The sequence below is a fragment of the Urocitellus parryii genome, chromosome 8, assembly GCF_045843805.1.
Source record: "Urocitellus parryii isolate mUroPar1 chromosome 8, mUroPar1.hap1, whole genome shotgun sequence".
Lineage (NCBI taxonomy): Eukaryota > Metazoa > Chordata > Mammalia > Rodentia > Sciuridae > Urocitellus > Urocitellus parryii.
Genome location: NC_135538.1, coordinates 130366117 through 130386506, shown reverse-complemented (window position 1 = coordinate 130386506; position 20390 = coordinate 130366117). Strand labels below are relative to the sequence as shown.

At 40.2% G+C, this 20390-nt stretch overlaps 1 protein-coding gene across 4 annotated transcripts in view; it reads right to left on the bottom strand.

Annotated features, from left to right (window-relative positions):
• The window catches only part of Dusp22 (dual specificity phosphatase 22), a 79432-nt gene that overhangs the window by 45354 nt on the left and 13688 nt on the right, over window positions 1-20390 (bottom strand). For 3 of the 4 annotated variants that reach the window (XM_077801575.1, XM_026398927.2, XM_026398928.2), the window contains exons 2-3: window positions 20351-20384; window positions 11345-11427 (exon numbers count right to left, since the gene is read on the bottom strand). In XM_077801575.1, the coding sequence (XP_077657701.1) occupies window positions 11345-11427; window positions 20351-20384 (117 nt within the window). The remainder of the gene's footprint in view (window positions 1-11344; window positions 11428-20350; window positions 20385-20390) is intronic. The other variant, XM_077801576.1, reaches the window with a different exon arrangement.

Genomic DNA, 20390 nt, shown 5'->3' with positions numbered 1-20390 from the left:
GGAAAAATCTGGGTCAAGGGAAAGAGAGTCTAATTAGAATTCAGACACACCTATTTTTTTTCCCTAGCTCAGCACTGAAAGCTACCTATGATTGCTTGCTGGAACTTTCACCACACATTTCATTTCTTTCCCATCATAGAAGAGGGTAAAAGGTAGCTGACAATGCTCCTGCAGTGATCAAGGTTGAAACTTGACATCTGCCCTAGTTGTGGTGATAACTGAAAGGAGAGAAATAATTTCTCAATTCAAACCCATCCTTTCCCTGAAAACACACACATACAGATCTCCAGAACATCCCAGAGAATCAGACCAAAGAGAGGAGAACACATTTCACAAAGTAGTTAGGACACAGCTTGTTAACTTGGCTTGCACTGAGATGATGAAACCAGCTAGGTGCTATTGCTTTACTCTCAGAATTTTAAATAAGGCTGATCACTTCCCTTGCAGGTGTGGCAGGTCCACCTGCATTGCCTACCCGGCAATGAATTATTAAGAGCACCTGAAAACAGATTTGCTTAAACCAATCTCCAGTAAACCAGGCTACATTTAAATCACTTTTCTTATAGCTAAAAACAAAGCAGTGCCCATATTGACTTTTAAACCTGCTTTGGCTCTTAACCAACTGACCATCTTTGATTTCCCATTCAAACTTCTGCTTTCTGACTTGGACCTTCCACTCAAGGAGCCTGTGACCCATGGAATCCTTTTGGGGATACCATCCTACATCTCCACAATGCTTGGGCTTCTCCTGCTAGTTGGCCAGCCAAAGACTTGGCTTGGCCTCCTACTCTTATAAACTGTTCCTTGGCAGAGGAGTTCATAGGTCACTGCTGACTACTCTGGCCTTAGAAGGAGGCAGAGAAAAGCAATGCTGGCATAGTCACAAACGAAATTTGCTACTTTGTGAAATACCTTTTCCAGACCTAGACTTGGAGCCAGAAACACACTTTCCCTCCACGGATTCTCTCCTTGGGTTGTTTCCACAAAACTAAGCCATTCTTCCCTTTGAAATTCCTTTAACAAAAATCATGTCCCCTACTGAATCTTGCCATATTTGCTTTTTATGTCACTTTTAGCCCCTAAAGCAGCCACACATGAAGGATCCCTTTGGTTAGGAGTGATGACCAGGGCACCTCAGAGTCTCACCTTGGGGTAAAACACAACACAACTCTGAACTTTGCTGGTGCTCCTGCAGAGAACCACAAGGACTACATGCTGAGGAGTAGAGATGAACTAAAATGCACAAGGAGTTAATAGGAATGATAAAGATGCATCCATCTCACAATGTAAATGTGGTGAGTGGTGAGATCTTGTGCTAACATGTTTTGAAAGCATTTACCACAACACTATGTAAAAGCAAGATGGGATTATGATGCCGTTGTCATCTCCTGATCATGCTGTCTTAGCATTTCTTACATGATTTTATTTAAATCCAAGGGCCTGGCTGCATATATACACTGATAATTCTCAAGTCTTTATATCCAGTCTGAGTCCTGGACTGAACTCACCCTCTGGGCACTCACATCCATAGTGGCACAGCTGTCTGTTCTATCAGTCCCTCAAGCTGTAACCTCAGACATTCTGAAATCTCTGCTGCTTCATCCCCCACATCTAATTTCTAGCTAATTTCTATTCATTCCACCTGAGAAATGACTGTCTATATTTCAAAGCTGTTTTATGGGGTGCCTAGAGGTTGATGGCATTACAGCATCACAATGGGTTCTCTTTCATTTATGTGGTTTCCCTTTTTACCCCAATGATTTTTTTCTTTTGCTTATACTTCTGTTGTATTTATTAAAACTATCACTATGCCCTCTTTCTTTTGGTTCATGTTTTTGCTGCACAATCTTTACCCATCCTTTTCCTTTTAAATATTGTTTTGTTATTTTGTGGATTTTCTTCTAGGGGGGAAAACCCACTCCTCAGGGTCCCAGTTCAAACTCTCATCATTTCTAATCAGTTCTATAGCAAAAACTTCCCAGTGATCTCTGGGATATCCATCTCTTTCACTACATTCCATTTCCAAGTAAAGATCCTGGAAACGCAGTTGGAATGTGTCTCCTGACTTTGTGTATAAATCTTGGATGAGTCTCCACTTCCCACATGATAAAGCTCAGACTCCTCAGCATGACAAATAAGACCTTTCCTAATCTGCTCTGAGCCTGCTTTTCCAGCCTGGCAACCCTGAATACCTGCTCCATTTTAGGAGAGCTAGGACACACCTTGCTTTTTGCATACCCTGTGCATTAGTACACTCTATCCTTCTGCATGCCCCATGTCACTGAATGTCATGTATTCTTTACTCTTTGACATCCCCAACTCCAATTGTCTCTTGTTGCAATGACTATTGAGCACACTTGTATTACCATTTAGGACCACATAAAATTGTCACTTCTTTGGTGAAGCTTTGCTGGCTACCATTGCCTCCTGGGTTCCCTGGAGAACTCTGCATCTGGTGTGCATTTGAAACTTTGCTATTTTAAGATTTTATGTACCTGTTTACTTATTGGAAGGTCTCTTGTTCTCTTCAAATTTTATCCTTAATTCTTGCTGCAAGGTAGGTGCTCAATAAATGTCAGCTTAATCTGGAGGAATAACTTCCAATTTAGCCAAAAGAAGAAAGGAAGATAGTATTACTTTTGCCCCATTATACAGACCACCCTCTCCAATCTACCATCAGAAGGACCTCCTTGGAGCATCTCTTATGGCTCCAGGGCTTATTCTCATTTCCGGGCTTGCTTGAAGGGCTGCTCATTCTGGACACATCTTTCTTCCTCCTTCCCACTTGGTCAAACTATACTAGTACTATGAAGCTGCTTCGACACATTGGGCTTTATAGTCTTCCCCAGCCCACGGGAATTTAGATCTGTGTAGACTGGCAGAGCTCTTACCATCTGGGCCACATGTTTCAACACTTATGTGCAACCTTGATGCAACCAGTTTGAAAACAGATAGAGGAGGCTGCATGGTACATGGTTCTCCCAAAATCTTGGTCTGAAGATCTTGGCTGATCTTGCTTACCTGTGTATTCTCCACTGAGGATTGGAGGGACACAAACCAGGCAAGTCCACTCTATGAACACAGTCCTTGCACACATCTATTTAGAACCCAATCATACACAAGCGTCAGGAGAAGAGGGACAAGAAGGGAGCTTAGCAAGAAATACTCAAGAATCTGGGACTTAGTTGTATAAGCTATTCCCAATTTCTGGAAGAATTCAGGCAGAGGTACAAGGTATTTCTTTGTATTATTTCTTACAATTTCATATGAACCTACAGTTATCTTAAAATTAAAAGTTAAAGATGCACTCAAAAAAGAAAAAAAAGAAAATGAGATTTGAAAGAAAAATCTAGAAAGAGTATTCAAGTGTGAGGAGATACTGGTCAGTGAGTAAGAACACTAAAGACAAGGTCCATAGAGGAAACACTGGGGCCAACAGAAGGTGAAGGTAGAGTTCTTTCATTTATAGACAGAAACAAAATAGCTTCCTCTCTAGAAATCAACTCAGTACTAGAAAATTTCAGTCCTTCAGGTCTATTTGTGCTGCAGTACTTCTAGAACTCTATTTGCAAGTGAGTTGGTGGTAGAAGTGCTGTCAGGCAGATGGAAGTGCCTCTCAGGCACTTGACTGCCCACACACAAGGAACTTGGAGACAGCTTGATTCTAGAAAGAGCGATTACGAGGCAGTTTTCGATACCCACCATGATCATTTCTATTTGAGTCATATCTATTTAAGTCTGGGGTTGGCTTCAAACAAATTTGCCTTGACACATGAAAGCTGATGCAAGCTTGGGTAGAGCTGGTATCACTGATTCTTGGGTGACATCAAAGAGATTTTCCTAGAGAAGTGAAAACAACTGAGGTTTTCTGGAAACAACTACCAATCTGAAAACCATTCCAGGTCAAACAATGACTTGTTTCAAAGGTCCTGGATTTCACTAGCAACTTTATAGCAGGTTGTTTTTGCAGTGCCAGTGAGATAAATAAAATCAGCCATTTTGGAGGAACCAGTGGCCATTCCAAGTAGGAAATCTTGCTTAATGCTTCAAGTTGCATCACTAGGGGAATGTGTGAATTCTAAAAGAAGGAAATAAATTCATTCTGATGTCCAATCAATACAGAAAAACGGCAGCATACTAATGTTGAAAATAGTCTATACTATTAAAGATGTGTCTTATTCCTTTAAAGAGTAAGATGACCTAAATGACATAATTACTTTGAACCTGTTAACCATAGACCACAAGGATATAGCATGTCATGCATCACATATGAATTCACGAGACACAAACCACACTGATCATTACTTTTTGCTGAATAGGTGGGTTGGCTCCAACTCTTTGTTATTATGAACAGAGATATTTGTATACTTCTATGCGTACAAGATGTGGGCTTTGGGTGGTTTATCCTCCTTGTGCTAGAAAAAATAGTGGCACATGGTTCAGGCAGGAAGAGCTTCTGGGTCCTGAGACCCCAAAGACTGATGTGGTCACCAAGGAGAGAGAGACAGAGACCGAGAAGAAGGTGATAGGTCTGAACTGAAGGTCGGCCTGCATGGCTGCCAGAGGAGGAGCACTGGCCAGAATGTGAATCTCTGTGACCTGAATGTTCTCTCGGCTTCTCATGACTCGACAACAAGTTCCATGAAGTCTGAGATAATGTCTCCAACATCTCTGCCCCAACCTCAGGCACGGAGACTTGAGCATGGCAAATCCTCTTTTAATTGTTTATGTCTTAGATGAATGGTCCTCCTCATAGGACCAACCTTCTAATACAACCAAAGGCAGCTGAAGTACTCTATAGAGATCAATTCAAATCACAGAAGCTTCACTGGGGATTCTGGGTTGCACTAATTTAGTAAATGATCATTCTGAACTAGACACCAATGCAACTCTATAAAACTGGATATCCAACTATGCCAATGCTTCCTGGCAAACAAGGAACCACACAAACAGCCCATGTATGGGAGGCTGCTTCATTAATTACTCGTGGTTAATTAACCATCCTTTTTTCCCCACTCTTTTTATTGCTTTAAATTTTACAAGTCAGCTATTTTTATTGCTTCTTTTTAGTTAGTTACACATAAGGATTCATTTTGACATAATTTTTAAAAAGTATAGAATATAGTTTGCTCAAATTCAGTCCCCAGTATTTCTCCTTTCCCTCATCTCCTCCCGAACTGAGTGGGAAGGAGAAGGGATTGGATAAGGGAAGAACGGAAGAATGACTCTAACCTAACTTCCATATATATATTTATTCATTCCGCTTTCGTACTTCTGATGAGCCACAGTAATTAAAGATGTGATATCTTGCTTTGGAATGGAGCTAAACACCCACAGAGCTCTCATTCTTCAGCAAGCATCCACAGAGGGGAGCTGGATGTGCTGGGCCTGAGCTGAATGCTGTTGGAACCAAAGAAACCCCACTTGTGGCTACTTATATGTGGAATTGAAAAAAAAAAAAAACAACTTGTAGAGTGATGATTACTGGAAGTTGAGATGTGGGGGAAGAGGGTGGACAAAGGGAGACCATAGACCATATTTGAGATTAGAGCACACTGTATGCATGTGACATACCACACTGAACCCCACTGATGTGTGCAATTATTACATGATAATAAAAAGTTTAAAAAACAGGAAGGGAAGGAAGAAAGAAGGAGGAATTGAAGCCTATTTCTTATACTTCAAACACTACTTAGCATCTGGTTCTGATTTGCTTTATATTTGGGCAGCCAACAAAATTTTAAGAGCAATGGTAAGGATCAATGGAGGGACACATGACAGAGGGACCGAAAGCATCAACAAAGGGTGAAAACACAGGACTATCCAAGCCCAATGGGCATCTCATCTCAGTGAGTTTCCTCATGAATAAACAGGTAAATGAAGACAGCAGTGCAGACACAGAGAAAACAATATGTTTCAAAACGAGGAGAAGTGGCCAACTACAAACAAGACTGAGAAAATCAAATTCTGGGAGCAAATGTCTCAAAAAAATGTCTTTAGTGTTAAAGGATATATAAAGCAGAATCAAGAATAAATGTCTGCCTATGAAAACACCCTTCTCTTCAAAAATACACATATACACTTAAATGGTTTAAATATAAAAACTACACCTAAAATAGAAAATACCTAAGTCAAATCCTAGCTCATAAAATCTACCTGGTATATATAATATTCTCATTTGCATACATGTGTACATTTTTTCTCCATTGAATCCAACAATATGCATCATTTCAAAATCAAAATTCTTTTGTGTTACCAACCATGGGAAGAAATGAGAATACTTTTAAAGTATTTTTGTTAATAATGAAAAAAAATAGTTTTGTTTCCTGCAGGTGGTCTGGTTAAATACAAAGAATGAAAAATGAAACAAACTCTGAAATTTTTACATTAGAAAGACAGAGGTGTTTCTTTTTTCAGGGGAAGGGAGAAACCTTTCATTGCTCAGTATTACTTCCTCAGCACCTACAAACAATATCAGGTTTCTGATTTTAAAAATCACCATTTCTGAGATAGGAGTTTTCACCCCTGCTAAAATCTACAATAAACAGTAGATGCTGAAGACACCTGTTCACATCTGTTCTCCAAAATTAGGAAATAGTTCTGAGTAAACAAAAGAAATTCTTTGGCCAAGTCCTAGGCAGGGAAAAGAACTAACAAGGTATTTTATACCCCTGAATATTACAATTACAAATCTGGATCTTTGTATTTGAAATGAACACATGTGTCAATGATTTTTTTTTCCTATAGTGAGCCAGTAACATATGCTCCAAAGTTTTGATACCAAAATACAGTCCCAAAGGATTATGTCTGGCAGGAAGATCCTTGCCTTTGTAGTGAGAAGGCCTCGGGTTCCAGCACTGACTCTTCCAGGCATTAGCAATGATGTGTTACCCAGAAGAGTTATACCACGAAGGAACCTGGACAACATCATCTGCCTTGCTGGGCTCAGAATCCTTGGAAAATCATTAAGATTGTGGTGAGGAGTCAAGGCCATCCAGAGGAAGTCACATGCTGACTTTTTCTACCAGCCTTCTTTTGGCTATAATATCACAAAACAAACTTTCTGATTTCCTAGTCATCACTAAAGGTCCAGTCAAATGTATGCTCACTACAAATAGCCTCAAATTCATGCACAGAAGAGGGACCTTGTTCTCTGGGCTTCTATTCTACTCTCTTCCTATTTGACTTGCCAGCTGCCTTCTCTCACTGGACTGTAATGATCATGAATGTTTATAAAACAACCAGGATATATATATATATATATATATATATATATATCTTGTTTCTACACCAAGGGCTCTGCCAGGGCAGAGAGTGGAAAAAAATCACTACTGTTATCTTGAGCACCTGTCCCTAGGCCTGGCATTAATAGGAGCTTAAGAAAGTCCTGTGCTGCTGATGGTACCAGTAAACTAGCACTTTCATACACTGCTAGTAAGAGCACAAATGGTGCAACTCTAAAGCTAATCTGGCAATACAGCTGTCAGAAGCATCAGCCATGTTAGGCATGGTGGCACATGCTTATAATCCCAGAGGCTCGGGAGGCTGAGCCAGGAGGATTGCGAGTTCAAAGCCAGCCTCAGCAACTTAGCAAGACCCTGTTTCAAGATTAAAAAATAAAATATAGGGCTGGGGATGTGGCTCAGTGGTTAAGCACCCCTGGGTTTTATCCCAAAACTAAAAAAAAAAAAAAAAAGAAAGAAAGAAAAAAAAGAAAAAGAAAGAAAGAAAAATAAGAAGAAGCATTAGCCATACCAAGAGGGGACTGAGGCCGGGAGGCATGAAGGAAAATTCTAGTCTGGGAGACAAGACTGAGCTTCCCACCCTCTGATCAGCTGTGGGATCTTGGCAATTCCCTCCACATTTCCCAAGTGTAGGTTTTTTTGCCCACACAATGATGGAGTCAGATGATAATCTTGCATTCTATCCATAGCAAGTTCTCAAAACAGAATGAGGAAAACAATATGGAAAGATGTTGATCTTTACCAAGATAGCCTCAGCTGGCAACAAGGTCCTCTACTCTCATTGCTTGAGCTTTGGGAGATGTATGGCATTCCTCTGAGCAAGTATGCACCTGGGAGGCTCACCCTAACTCCAGGGGTAGCAGGTCCTTGGCCTAATATTACCTCTTCCTGCTCCCCATGATCTGTAGTCCATGATATCTTAGTAGGTGGTCACACAAACATGCAAAACATAAATTGGACCCTTGCTCAGAAAGACATGATAAATACATGTCTACAACACAAATCTTTTGAAGCTTTGTTCTGTCAACACTGCTATGAAATTTCCAGATTAAAAATAAATATAATAAGATGGGCAATGTTGGTGTGTTCAATTCCCTTAATTTATTTTTCCTTAAAGAAGCATATCCTGGGCCCACTGTTCAACAGCCTATTCTTTTTTTAGTACTGGGGATTGAACCCAGGGCACTTGACCACCGAGCCACATCCTCTGCCCTAGTTTGTATTTTATTTAGAGACAGGGTCTCACTGAGTTGCTTAGTGCCTTGCTTTTGCTGAGGCTGGCTTTGAACTCGTGATCCTCCCATCTCAGCCCCTGAGATTACAGGTGTGTACCACCATAGCCGGCTCAATAGCCTATCCTTTGAGAATACTGAAAACCTCTGATCTGTTTCCTCATTTCTAGAAACCAAATTCAATATGCCTATCCTCTCTTGCTTAGCTGCCCTTGCAATAGAATTAGACCTAAAGATTCTAAAAGCCTTGAAAATTGATACAAAGTTCCCTAGAGCTTTAAAACTCATTGAAATATAAGTTGGAAATGAACCAAGGAAGCATCTACAGTGAAGTGCTCAATGCCTACCTTCCTGGCAGCAAGGATCCTGACCCTGCTACATGGACGTAACAGCCCTCAAATCCTTCCATTTTAGATGGTACCCACCTCTCCACTTTATTCCCATCCCCAGACTACAGCTGCCCAAAGTAAATTAGGGGCCATTCAGTAAACAAGCTTGGTTTTGAAGATTTCATAAAATGAAGGGGGGCTAGCTCTTTCCTCTCCCACACCTGTTCCTCAACCATCATTTAGGGTCCCCTACCAGGCAAGGGGATCAACTCACCCCCTATACTCTCCCCTCACACCTCCGTCCCTACCCTATTTCCCCTCCCACAGCGTAGACCTATGGAAGAATAAAACCCCTCTGTGAATTCCCTACCAGCTCCGACAATGTCCTAGACTCATTTTAGGCTGACTCATGAACTGAATTTAAAATTTTAGACAGAGGATTGTTGAACAAAGCTCTGAAACCTCTGAGACTCTGTACTCTTATGGGCACATCAGCTCAAATAACTTTTAGTGCCCTGGTTTCCCCATGTGTGCAGGAATAGAGATTATTGATGACTTTTAAAATAACATATTCAAGAATTACCTGTGATGTTAAAAATAAATATAATAAGATGGGCATTGTTTAAATCTTTTATGCTACAGTATAACCCTTAATAAATATGAAATCACATGGAAAAAGTTACTATAAGGTTAAGGTAACAATAGTGCCCAAAGAATGCAATAAGATGTTTCTAAGTAAAAGCCATCACAGAAGGGTCACATAACCCTTCCCTTCCTCCCTTCTTCCTTCTCTCCCTCAATCCTTTCCCACCCCCTTCTTTCTTTTTCAAGGCAGAATTTTTATCATTATAGACAATATATCCAGGGAATAAAAAAGATTCTGTAGTGACTGATGAAGAAACATAGTTTGCCCACAGCTCTGAGGTTTTATGCAAACAGTGGTCTCTTTGTACCTACTTGTTTCATTCTCCAGTTGTGGTTTCTATGTGTAGAAGGTAGAGGTGGGACAGATACGGGCGGGAGCTACCTCATTTCTAACACTCCAAGACCTTGTACCTTACAGAGAACTAACAATGTGGAGAGATTTAAGGGCCACGGCCACATGATGTGTTCTATAAGATGGAGTATGAAGTGGCAAGGCAGGCCTGGTGGGTGAGGGTAGGAAGCTTCTATGTAATTTGTTAAAATAAAGGAAACCTCAAGTCTCCTTTTGTGTTTTAAGAGGAAATCAATCAAGACCAGTTTGTAGTTTAACTTGGCCATAGATTGGCTATATTTTAAACAGCAATGATTATTATTGGTTTTAAAAATACAGTAATTATTTTCAAAGAAATGTTGACTTAAAAAAAAAGTTTTTCTGTTGCTTCTGATAAAATCATGCTCCAAATAAACTTTTTAAACTTTAGCAAAAAAAATTATGAGCTAAAACAACAGAAGGAAGTACAGCTCCCAGATCTGGAGGGATGTCCTGAGGTTTGTTTACCATCTATGATTGGTTCTCTGGTACAATATTGTTTAATAGAATCATCTATCATTCTATATCCTTGTTTGATTTAGCTTGTTGTACACTAACCAAAATCTGCCAGCTCTAATGGCTAAAGAAAATAGATAAATTTAACATAAATATTATTACCTACTCTTGTACAATATGAATTTCAATAAAAACAGCTTGAACCAGGATTATTTCTTTCAGAACAAAGCACCCCTCCCTTTCCAACACCCCACCCTAAAATAGAAAAACACACACATCACAACCATACATGCATTATTTTCTAAAAAGAGGCAACTTGGGCTGTGTCAAGGCTAACAAACAGAAATAGATTTTACTCCTGGCCAACAGCTCAAACCATCCATCAGGGTAAATTGAAGATGTTTTTGGAATTAGTGTACAAACAGACACGCCCTATTTACCCAAAACGGTAAAACATGACAATTTCCACACTAACAGTCTCCATCCCAGAGTAGTGCTGGAAAATTATCAGGGACAATTTACTTTCCACTGTCTTTTACTCCTGAATGCAAATAGAAGATCCTTGAGTTTACAAGGGGGTGGGGGTAGGAGTGAATAATAAACTTTAATTCTTGTGGATTCTAAAACCAGAAATAATTTTGAAAGAATAAAAATAGATTTTATTTTATTTCTTTACTTTTGTTCCTGTGGTGTTGGGAATCAAACAGAGGGCCTTGGGTATGTTACGCAAGCTCTCCATCACTGAGCTACATCTGTGTCTTGAAAATGGATTTTAAATGTCCTTAAAATCCAGAGGGAAATGGAGCCTCAGTTTAATTTTTTGGCATTTAACCAAGAAAGCCAAACCAGCAATACAGCAGGAGTACAATCAGAAAGAAGGACACACCCTTCCACCAGGCCACAGGCCGAACATAAACATAAACTTGCACTGAGCCCAAAATTAATACCACCAGCAATCACAGGAGCACACTCATGTTGGAAAGAATACAGCTGCCTTCATTAATGTCATATGCAGAATACAAATGCATGCACGGGCTCTCACAGAACATATACAAGGTTCTCTCTTACCTCCAACATGGGCCGGGCACTATCGTGGACAGATAGAATATGTGTCACCTTGTTCTTGCTCAATTGCTCTGCATCTCTTGCATCTGTCATCCAAGAAAGGGGATGGACAATTTAATATTCTCTGCAAATTAATTACAACACAACATGACGTGCACATTTCTTTCTTGAAATTTCATAATTGACCCTATCTAGAACAATGAAATGGAAGGAATTTAGGGCTACTACTTTATGAATTTTGCCTAAATTTATTTCTGACTGGCATATCTTTTGATCCAAAGTGTTGCTCTAAAACTTAAAATGTATTTAAATTAATAAACATTACGATCATGATGGCTGTTGTTCAAAAGAAGTCATTTTATGAGGTCATTTTATAGTCAGCGTGTATAAGCCACTCATCCTCAGGTCAGTCTTTTTACATGAGACATGTAAAAATAAAGATGTTTAAAATATTTAAAAGCCCAATTACCTTTTAATGATTAGTGCTCTAACTTGAAACTAAATACTAAAGATCACTTACAAGACAGAGGAACCTTCTAGGTATTTCTTGACCCTGACATCAAAAGCAGGGAAAAGTCTAGACTGAGGTAAGTCTGTGGTTTGGTTATACATCTATATTCACTTCCAAGCAAAGGGAAAAATGGAACATATTTTAGAAATTCCAAACAAAATTGTCTATCAGTTGTCAATGGACTATTAAGTTATCTGCATATGAATCTAAAGAGACATCAAAATTATATTCCCTTCTCATACTCTTACCTGTAGAAAAGACCCAATGACATGATTCTCCAAATTAAAACCCTCTGCTAGTTTACAAAAATGAGGAGCCAGCAAAAAAAAGGAGGAAAAAAGTCAGCTTTCTTGAGCCTTTGGCCTGGCCGAGTTCTTCAAAAGATACAGGTTCAAAGGGATTTAACGGCAAATGCTTTATTATTACGTTTCTGGAGAACATTTCATGGCATGGGGAAATGCTCAGGATATAATGTTAAGCCAGGAGAAAAATCAATAATCAAACTATAAATATAGTATACCAAATCTGTAATGCCCAATTTGTAAAAACATGTAAGGATAAACACACACATGGTGCTGAACTGATAACAGGTTTATTAAGAGACAGAATTTACCAGTTTTCTTTTCCTTCTGTAAGGTGTGTGTATTCTGCACAAGCGGTTCTAAGAGTTCAACATGCCCCAAACTAGTTGGTAGACTTGTTAGAAAGGCAGATTCCTGGGATCCAATTAAGTTCTAGGTCTACAGTGGAACTAAGAAGTTTTCACTTCTAACGGGCTTTGAGGATGAAGCAGAAATTTAAGAGATGCTCTTCCAAATACTCAGCAAGGTCAGGAAAAAGCCCTTAAAAGTAATAGTACAATATTGGTTTATATTTACTATCTTCATTGTTTAACTATATTGAGCTTCAAATTTCAATATGCACAGTACTGTTTCCATCACACATATGGGGACACAATTCTAGCCCCCAGCCACTACCACAAGTTGGGATATTAGCCAGATTAATTTTAAATTAGACGGTACTATACAGTTTGTATTTGGAAGGTTCCCCCAATGGCCCTTGTGTTAAAGGATTGACCCTCGGCTTGGTGCTACTGGAAGGTGATGGAAACTTTGGGAGGTGGAGCCTGGTAGCGAGATGTTTTAGGTTGCTGGGGTTGTGACATTGAAAGGGACTGGTGAGACACTAGCCTCTTCCTCTCTTTATTTTTCTTCCCAGCTGCCATAACATCAGCAGCTTCCTGTATCATGCATTCCTATTACAATGTGTTACTTTAACAAGGGCCCCCAAAGCAATGGGTCAACAACCACAAACTGAAACTTCCAAAATGGTGAGCCAAAACAACATGGTAAGTTGACTGCCTATTATATTTATCATAGTAACAGAAAGCTGACTAACACAGGCAGGAACAGGAATCCTTTAGGAACCCACAGGCAGCTGGTTCCCACATTCATACTAAAATGCATTTCGCCAATCATTGCCAATATGTGTATTTTTAGATAAGTAGTGAAACAAGATAAATTGGAGCTTTTGAAGCCCACAGACAATGTAGCCAAATGGGAACAGCCTGATGAAGCAGGCTCATATGATGGTCTTCTCCAGGGTTCTCCCAGATTCTAATTCTTCCAGCATTTGAATCTTAACAACCAATATTTATTTAAATGTATGATGGGCCTGCCATATCCAAGGGTTTCACATTCTGCAATATCAGATAAAAAATTTGAAAAAAAACTGCATCTATATTGAACACATATAGACTTTATTAGTCATTATTCCCTAAACAACACAGAATAACAACTATTTGCATAGCATTTATATTGTATTAGGTATCATAGGTAATCTAGAAGTAATTTTAAAATATACAAAAAGATATGTGTAGGTTATATGCAAATGCTATGGAATTTTATATAAGGAATGTGAGCATCCACAAATTTTGGTATCCACAGGGGATCCTGGAACCAATCCTCAGAAGATATGGAGTGAAGACTATGCTTTTTTTTCTTTTTATAATAGCTTTACGGAGATATAATTCACATGCCATAAAAATTCACCTTTCTAAAAGTGTACAGTGTGATGATTTTTAGTACATTCACAGAGTTGTGAAACCAGCACTACACAACTAATCTCATAATCATAATCTAAATATAATTTTATAATATAGATTAAGATTTTTAAAAGGTGGTTTAGGGATAATGTTATACAGATGTGAATACAGAACCCAATCAATACCACATACAAACCATGGACTACAGAAAAGGGAAGTGACCTGACCCAGGCCGATTCAGCTCTCCTGCTGCCTGCTTTATCTCACTCAGTGCTATCTGCACAGGTGCACTACTTTGAAATTACCTTTTCCCATAGTCAAAGGCTCCATCCATGAACTTGGGAGTCACTCAACACTGCTAGAGGATGACAATGGGCTTTTCATTCCTTTTTTCAAATTTAGTTTTTGATACATACAAACATACAAATTGTACATATGAATGGGGTGTCATTTGATCTTTTGATGCATGTATATGTTGTAAAATATTTAAATCAGATTAAACATATTAACTCAAACATCTATTTTATTTTATGATGAATACTTTCAAAATAATTTTTTCTAGCTTTTTGAAAGATACAATACATTATCATTACCAACAGTCACCCTGCTATGTGACAGCACAACAGAACTTCTTGCTCCTATCTAACTGTAACTTAGTGCCCACTGACCAACATTTCTCCATGCCTCCTCCCAAGATCTTGTCTTCTTACTGACATCAAATCATTGGTTTCTCTGGGTGGCAACCTAGGGCCATACGGATTGGTCATGAACACAGCTGTTAGGCTCAAAATGTAGCCACTAGTGTGCACCAGCCTGCGTATGCACAAGCCTGTAAGTTTCCAGCAGCCCTCCAATTAACAGCATGGTATCAGAAATGTGGATTCCCAGGCCCATCTCAGATCTACTCTGTGATTAAAATTTGTACTTTAATAAGAACCCCAGTTCCTGTGTGCCTTGCAACCAAGACCTGGAGGGCATGGAGTGAGTGACCTTTGACCTCTTGCCAATGGAGCCCAACATGGAGTGTTGGTATGTACTATTTCTACAAGCTACTCAGAGTCACTTGGAATAAAAAAAGCAACAAGTTCATAACCAACAGGAAAGTTAGAGGTTAGAATTCACATGTTAAAAAAAAATCTAGAGGGACATTAGCCACAGGTGTCTCAGGATATGGGGTTATTGAGAAGTCTCATCTTCTTTAGTATTGTTCAATCATGTTTGGATTTGTTGATCTGTTTTACTAATTGGCACACATTACTTTTATAATTAGGAAAAATAAAACTTTAAAAATATTGTTCCCAAGTATAAATGTGTTAATAAGTAACATGAACAGCCAATTACTCAGAGATAATTTCTAACCAAATTCTTTTCTCCTGTCTGCCAAGACCTCTCTGGGCCCTTGGACTGTTTCGTACTCCTGCCTTTGTTTACCCTGGAGGCTTCTATGACTTCTGAAGAAACAAATACCTTCTTTGCATAAAGTGAGCACTGAAATAGTAATGTCCACCAGTTTTGTCCCCTCTGGGTTGTCTATTCCTCACCTGGCACGGAAGGCCCCATGGATACTGGTAAGACCTTACTGGGGTATCAGGGAGCTTATCTGAAGACTCTGTACTCAAAAGGGCGAAGTGACTCCACATGCTTCCTTAGGAAGGGGAATTACAGCTCTTGTTCTTAGGCTGATAACGAAAATGAGCAGGGGCAGCCTGTCCTAAGGTATGGGGAATGCCAGAGTGGCCATGGAAAACGAGCTAGTCTGGCAAAAGGCAAGCAGAACCATCTCTGAATAAAATTTAACAAAACTATATTGGGGCATGCATTAGAAATCACCCCTCTCAACACACCCTCTAGAAAAATGGGTGTTTGGGGAGGAAAAACTTCTGGAGCACTTGCCACTCTACTTCAGAGACTCCAGGGTCAGGGGAAGTAGAGCCTGCACCCTCTGCTCTGCTCCGAGCCCAGGCCACATGCTGAATCATTTCCCAAACAACCTTCCACTCTTGTTTTATGTTCTACTTCCTAATGAGAAATTAATTTAAAGACATCTAGAGTTTTGAGTTATAACTTCTAGAGTTATGAAATTGGTGTAGGTGGTGTCAAAGTTAAGCCAGACACTTTCCAACCTGGAGTGGGAACTGAGACGGGGCAGTCCACCTGCTCTCATCTTGACCACACCCTGGCTCTGACGCTTTCTGGTGCTGACCTTGGAAACACTTTTCTATGCCTCATTTTCCTCATCTGTAAAGGAGGGACAATGGTAAGAGTACCCACCTTAAAGGACTGCTGTAAGGACTAAATGATAGAACAAGGCTTAGAACAGTGCCTGATATGTGGTAAACATATGGTCATTTTTATCATCTGCAAAGGGTTGGATGTGGTTTGTGCCTCAAGGGTTTATGCACTAGAAGCTTGATCCCCATTGTGGTGTTGCTAAGAGATGAGCTTAGTAGAAGGTAATCAGATTTGCTCTCAGAGGGGATTAATTCTGGGTTTGAGGAGTGAGTTAGTTCTCCTAAGAGCAAGCTGTTATAAAGTGGGGCCTCCCCACATTCTTGGACCCTCTGTGCATACCCAGTTTCCTTTCTGATTTCTCTACCATATTGTGAGAATGCTGGTGTCATGCAATTGGTCCTCCAGAACCGTGAACTGAATAAATTTGTTTTCTTTATAATGTATCCAAGCCAGAGCAGTGTTGCATGCCTGTAAGCCCAGTGACTTGGGAGGCTGAGGAAGGAGGACTGCGCAAATTTGAGGCCAGCCTTAGCAACTTAGCAAGGCCCTAAGCAACTTTGTTACACGCTGTCTGTAAAATAAAATAAAATAAAAGGCTCAGTGGCTAAGCGCCCCTGGGTTTAGTTCCTGGTACATAAGTAAGTAAGTAAATAAGTAAGTAAGTAGGTAAATAAATAAATAAATTCCACAGTCTAATATACTACCACTTTTATTATTCCATGGGTCTCAATCTGTGACACCTCTGAATGTTTTCAAATCCACACTGGCTGCAAAGACATTCAAATCCAGGTTAACCTGACAGAAGACCAGCTCAGACTCAAATGCAGTTATTGGCTCACTCAACTTTGTCTGAACCAATGGGACCCACTACCTGATACAGTCTGTATCACCAGCAGACACAGAACTGAAGCTCTGTGACCTTGAACATGAACTCCATGCATAGCACCCCCCCCACACACACACAGTGAATAGCTTGTTCCCACCCTTCTAGATTTTTGTGGACATCTTCGAACAATGAGGGCTTTCTTTGTCAGCTGACATCTACATTTGCCTGTGCCAAGTTGTGAGGAAGCAGTGAACCCCACCCACTAGCCCAGGCAGGAGTGGTTCTTTCTCGATGCCACTCCCTGCCTTTCCTCCTGACACCTGGGCAGAACTGGCTGCTGCAATGGAGGGCTCCCAGCAAATCCTCCAAGACCTGGCTCCGAGGGCTGGGTTTGAGGTGGAAAATCACCAGGTGTTGGAAAACTGTGATTCGATGCAAAATTGGAGAAAGAGAAGGAAAAAAAAGGGAATTGAAGATAATATGTAGGAGATCCCACTGGAAGGACAGAGAGTATTAAGGAAGGGAGCAGGTATGGACAAAAGGAAGGAAGAAAGGAGAAGGTGGAGTGGAGGAGTGGGAGGGAAGGAGATGGGGCAGGAAAGAGGAGTGACTAGTTTTCTTCATACATTTCTATACTTCTTGTTGTATTACACTAGGTTTACTGTATTTATAATTTAAAAGGAAGGGTAAGTGACTAAATGAGACACCATACTAATGCATAGATAATAACTGGGTTCATTTTCTTGGAGCAAGAAAAGAGTCCACGTTCTCCCCTGGGCTTCCACCCTTGCTCACTCACACTGCCCAGTTGTCCGCTACAGATACGCCAAGGTGTCCATACTTTATGAGCATCTATATTATTCTCAAGACAGTGACAACCTGAAGTGTGGTACACTTTACAGATGGGAGTGAAAATTTCCTTCACCAGGCACCAGACGCTGAGCTAATAGCATGACTGTGCTGTCTGGCTCGGCTTCACCAGGATGGCCCATGAGACTGATGTCACCGTCCCACCCTGCATGCCCAGACTATATAATTCATCTGTGGACATGTCACTGGCTGTGAGTAGAGGGGTACCCAGCATTCTAAGGCAAGCCACCTGACATCTCTCTGCACTCTGCAGACCCCTTCCTGTTCCCTACCTGTCCCTGGACTCTGAATATCCTTGGATGAGAACACCTGCCTACATCCACAGGGCCAGCTTTCAACAAGCAGCAGAATGAATAGGTTAATTCACAGCACTATAGAGATGAAGCACAACTTTTCTCTCCTGCTTCTTGCCAATGCACTGCACTAACATTCCTTTGTTTTACTTTTTTGAGGGACAGGGATCTAACTCAGGGCTTCACACTCACTGGGCAAGTGCTCTACCGTGAGCTAAACTATGCCCTTTATTCCTTTGTTTTAGGTAAGCTTCAAGCCTGGTATTTAATAAGTATTTGGTGAATTACTGACTGAATACAACACAATCACATACTAATAAGAACAACTGAAGGCACCGGCAAAGGATCCAACACTTGAACAGGGAGAGGTGTGCTTAGAATAAGACTCTTAATAGGTAAAACCCCAAGCGAGAACCCCGAAACTGTAAAGGATTCCTGTGTCATTGAATACTTAACAACACAATATGGATTTTAGTATAAAGGAGTTTCAAACATTTTCTTAATGCTGTGCGTGGCGTATCCCTCTAAAAGAAGATAGCTTTCTATGAGTCAGGTTAAAATTCTGATATACTGTTGACAGAAGTACTAAATTTGGTCTGTGTTTATTTAAAATTTTCATTTGCAAACGTACCTAGGAATTTTAAGAACATAGCCTAAACTCTGTTCTCAAACCTACAGATGACCCCCATGAAAGCAGTTAATAGTAGCTCACTAAATAACTCTCTAAAGATATTTGCTCGGTTAATGTATCCCACCAGGCAACCAGCCTGGCTACCACAAAGTACTCACTGCTTTTTTCAGAACTACTGAGCTTACTAATTTAGGAACTCCAGTACTATTTTTAACATGTTCTAGTAGTAATTAGCAGCTGTCAGCTCCTTGTGCTCAATTCTTTTTGAGACTGATGAGGGGTACTAGAGTCCTACAGCAGGGTAGAAAGGGAAATAAACGTTATTCGGAGAAATCATAAAGACTGCACCATCAGCCTGAACCTGAACTCACAAATTTAAGTAGCAGCCAGAAAACAGGAGCAGTTTTTTTTTTTTTTCCTTTTTTGTCTTCCTAGGGATTGAACCCAGGGCCTTCTGCATACAAGGCAAACACTCTACCAACTGAACTATATCCCCGGCCCTGAAAACAGGAGCAGTTTTGATTCTGCTTATCTTCCGGCTTATTGGGGGAAGGAGAACTGGCCTCATATGATCAGATTTGGCGCTTCCAACCCAAAACAGGTGTGGACTTGTCTGATTTTCCTAGGTTCATCCATCCTGTTAAGTGTACCTCATCTCAGTGCTAAGGAACCAGTGTTTTCACTTACCCAAACTCAAATGTCACAGAGCAGAAGGCCCAGTCCCCTCCCTAGAAGCCCACCATCTGCTTGGTTCTGTGGATGAGTCAAAAATAGTCAACAGTTGATTGAAAATCAATAAATACTGAATAATCAGCAAAGAAATGTGTGGGAGGTCAATTCCAGCAAAACTGCCACTCATGTTTCCCAGATGATTTTTTTTTTTAAAAACATGCCTCTGAGATTTATTATCCATAGCTCGAAAATAAAAGTAATAAAGGATTTATTTAAATAAGCTACATTGCTGCTAAATGTGCCTGTTGCTCACTAACTTCGATAATAATATTCCAGGAAGGGCAGAGTTAAGAGGAGGATCCAAGGTCAAGTTGGCATCTACACAGTCCCACACCACTCAGTGAGCCTTGGCCAAGGAGTCAGGACATGGGTGCAAATGATGGCTACTTCCAGGACAGGTGTGTGTAGACAGTTTACACCTTGCCTGCCAATCATATTATGAGGAGTCTAAAAATGATCTTTTAGAAAGTGAACTTATTTTTGATGGAAACAATATAATGGTCTACCAACAGATGAATAGAAAACAAAATGTGGTCTTTCTACACAATGGAATATTATTCAGTCTTTAAAAAGAGGGAAATTCTGACACTTGCTACCATGTGTGTGGACTCAGGACATTACCCTCAGTGAAATATGCCAGTTATAGGACAACTACAGCTTGATTCACACTGCTAAGGACTGGGGAGGGGAAATAGGAAATTTGTGTTTAATGGGTGCAGAGTTTCAACTTGGGAAGAGGAGAAAGTTCTGGAAATGGAGAGTCATGATGGTTACACAACCAGCCGAGTGAATGTAGCTAATGCCACTGACTTGTTCACTTAAAAATTGTTAAGATGGCAGATTTTCTCAATAATTAAAAAGAGAACTCACCTTTGAAGTTGCCGATGTACAGGCCAGGCAAGATCTAGGA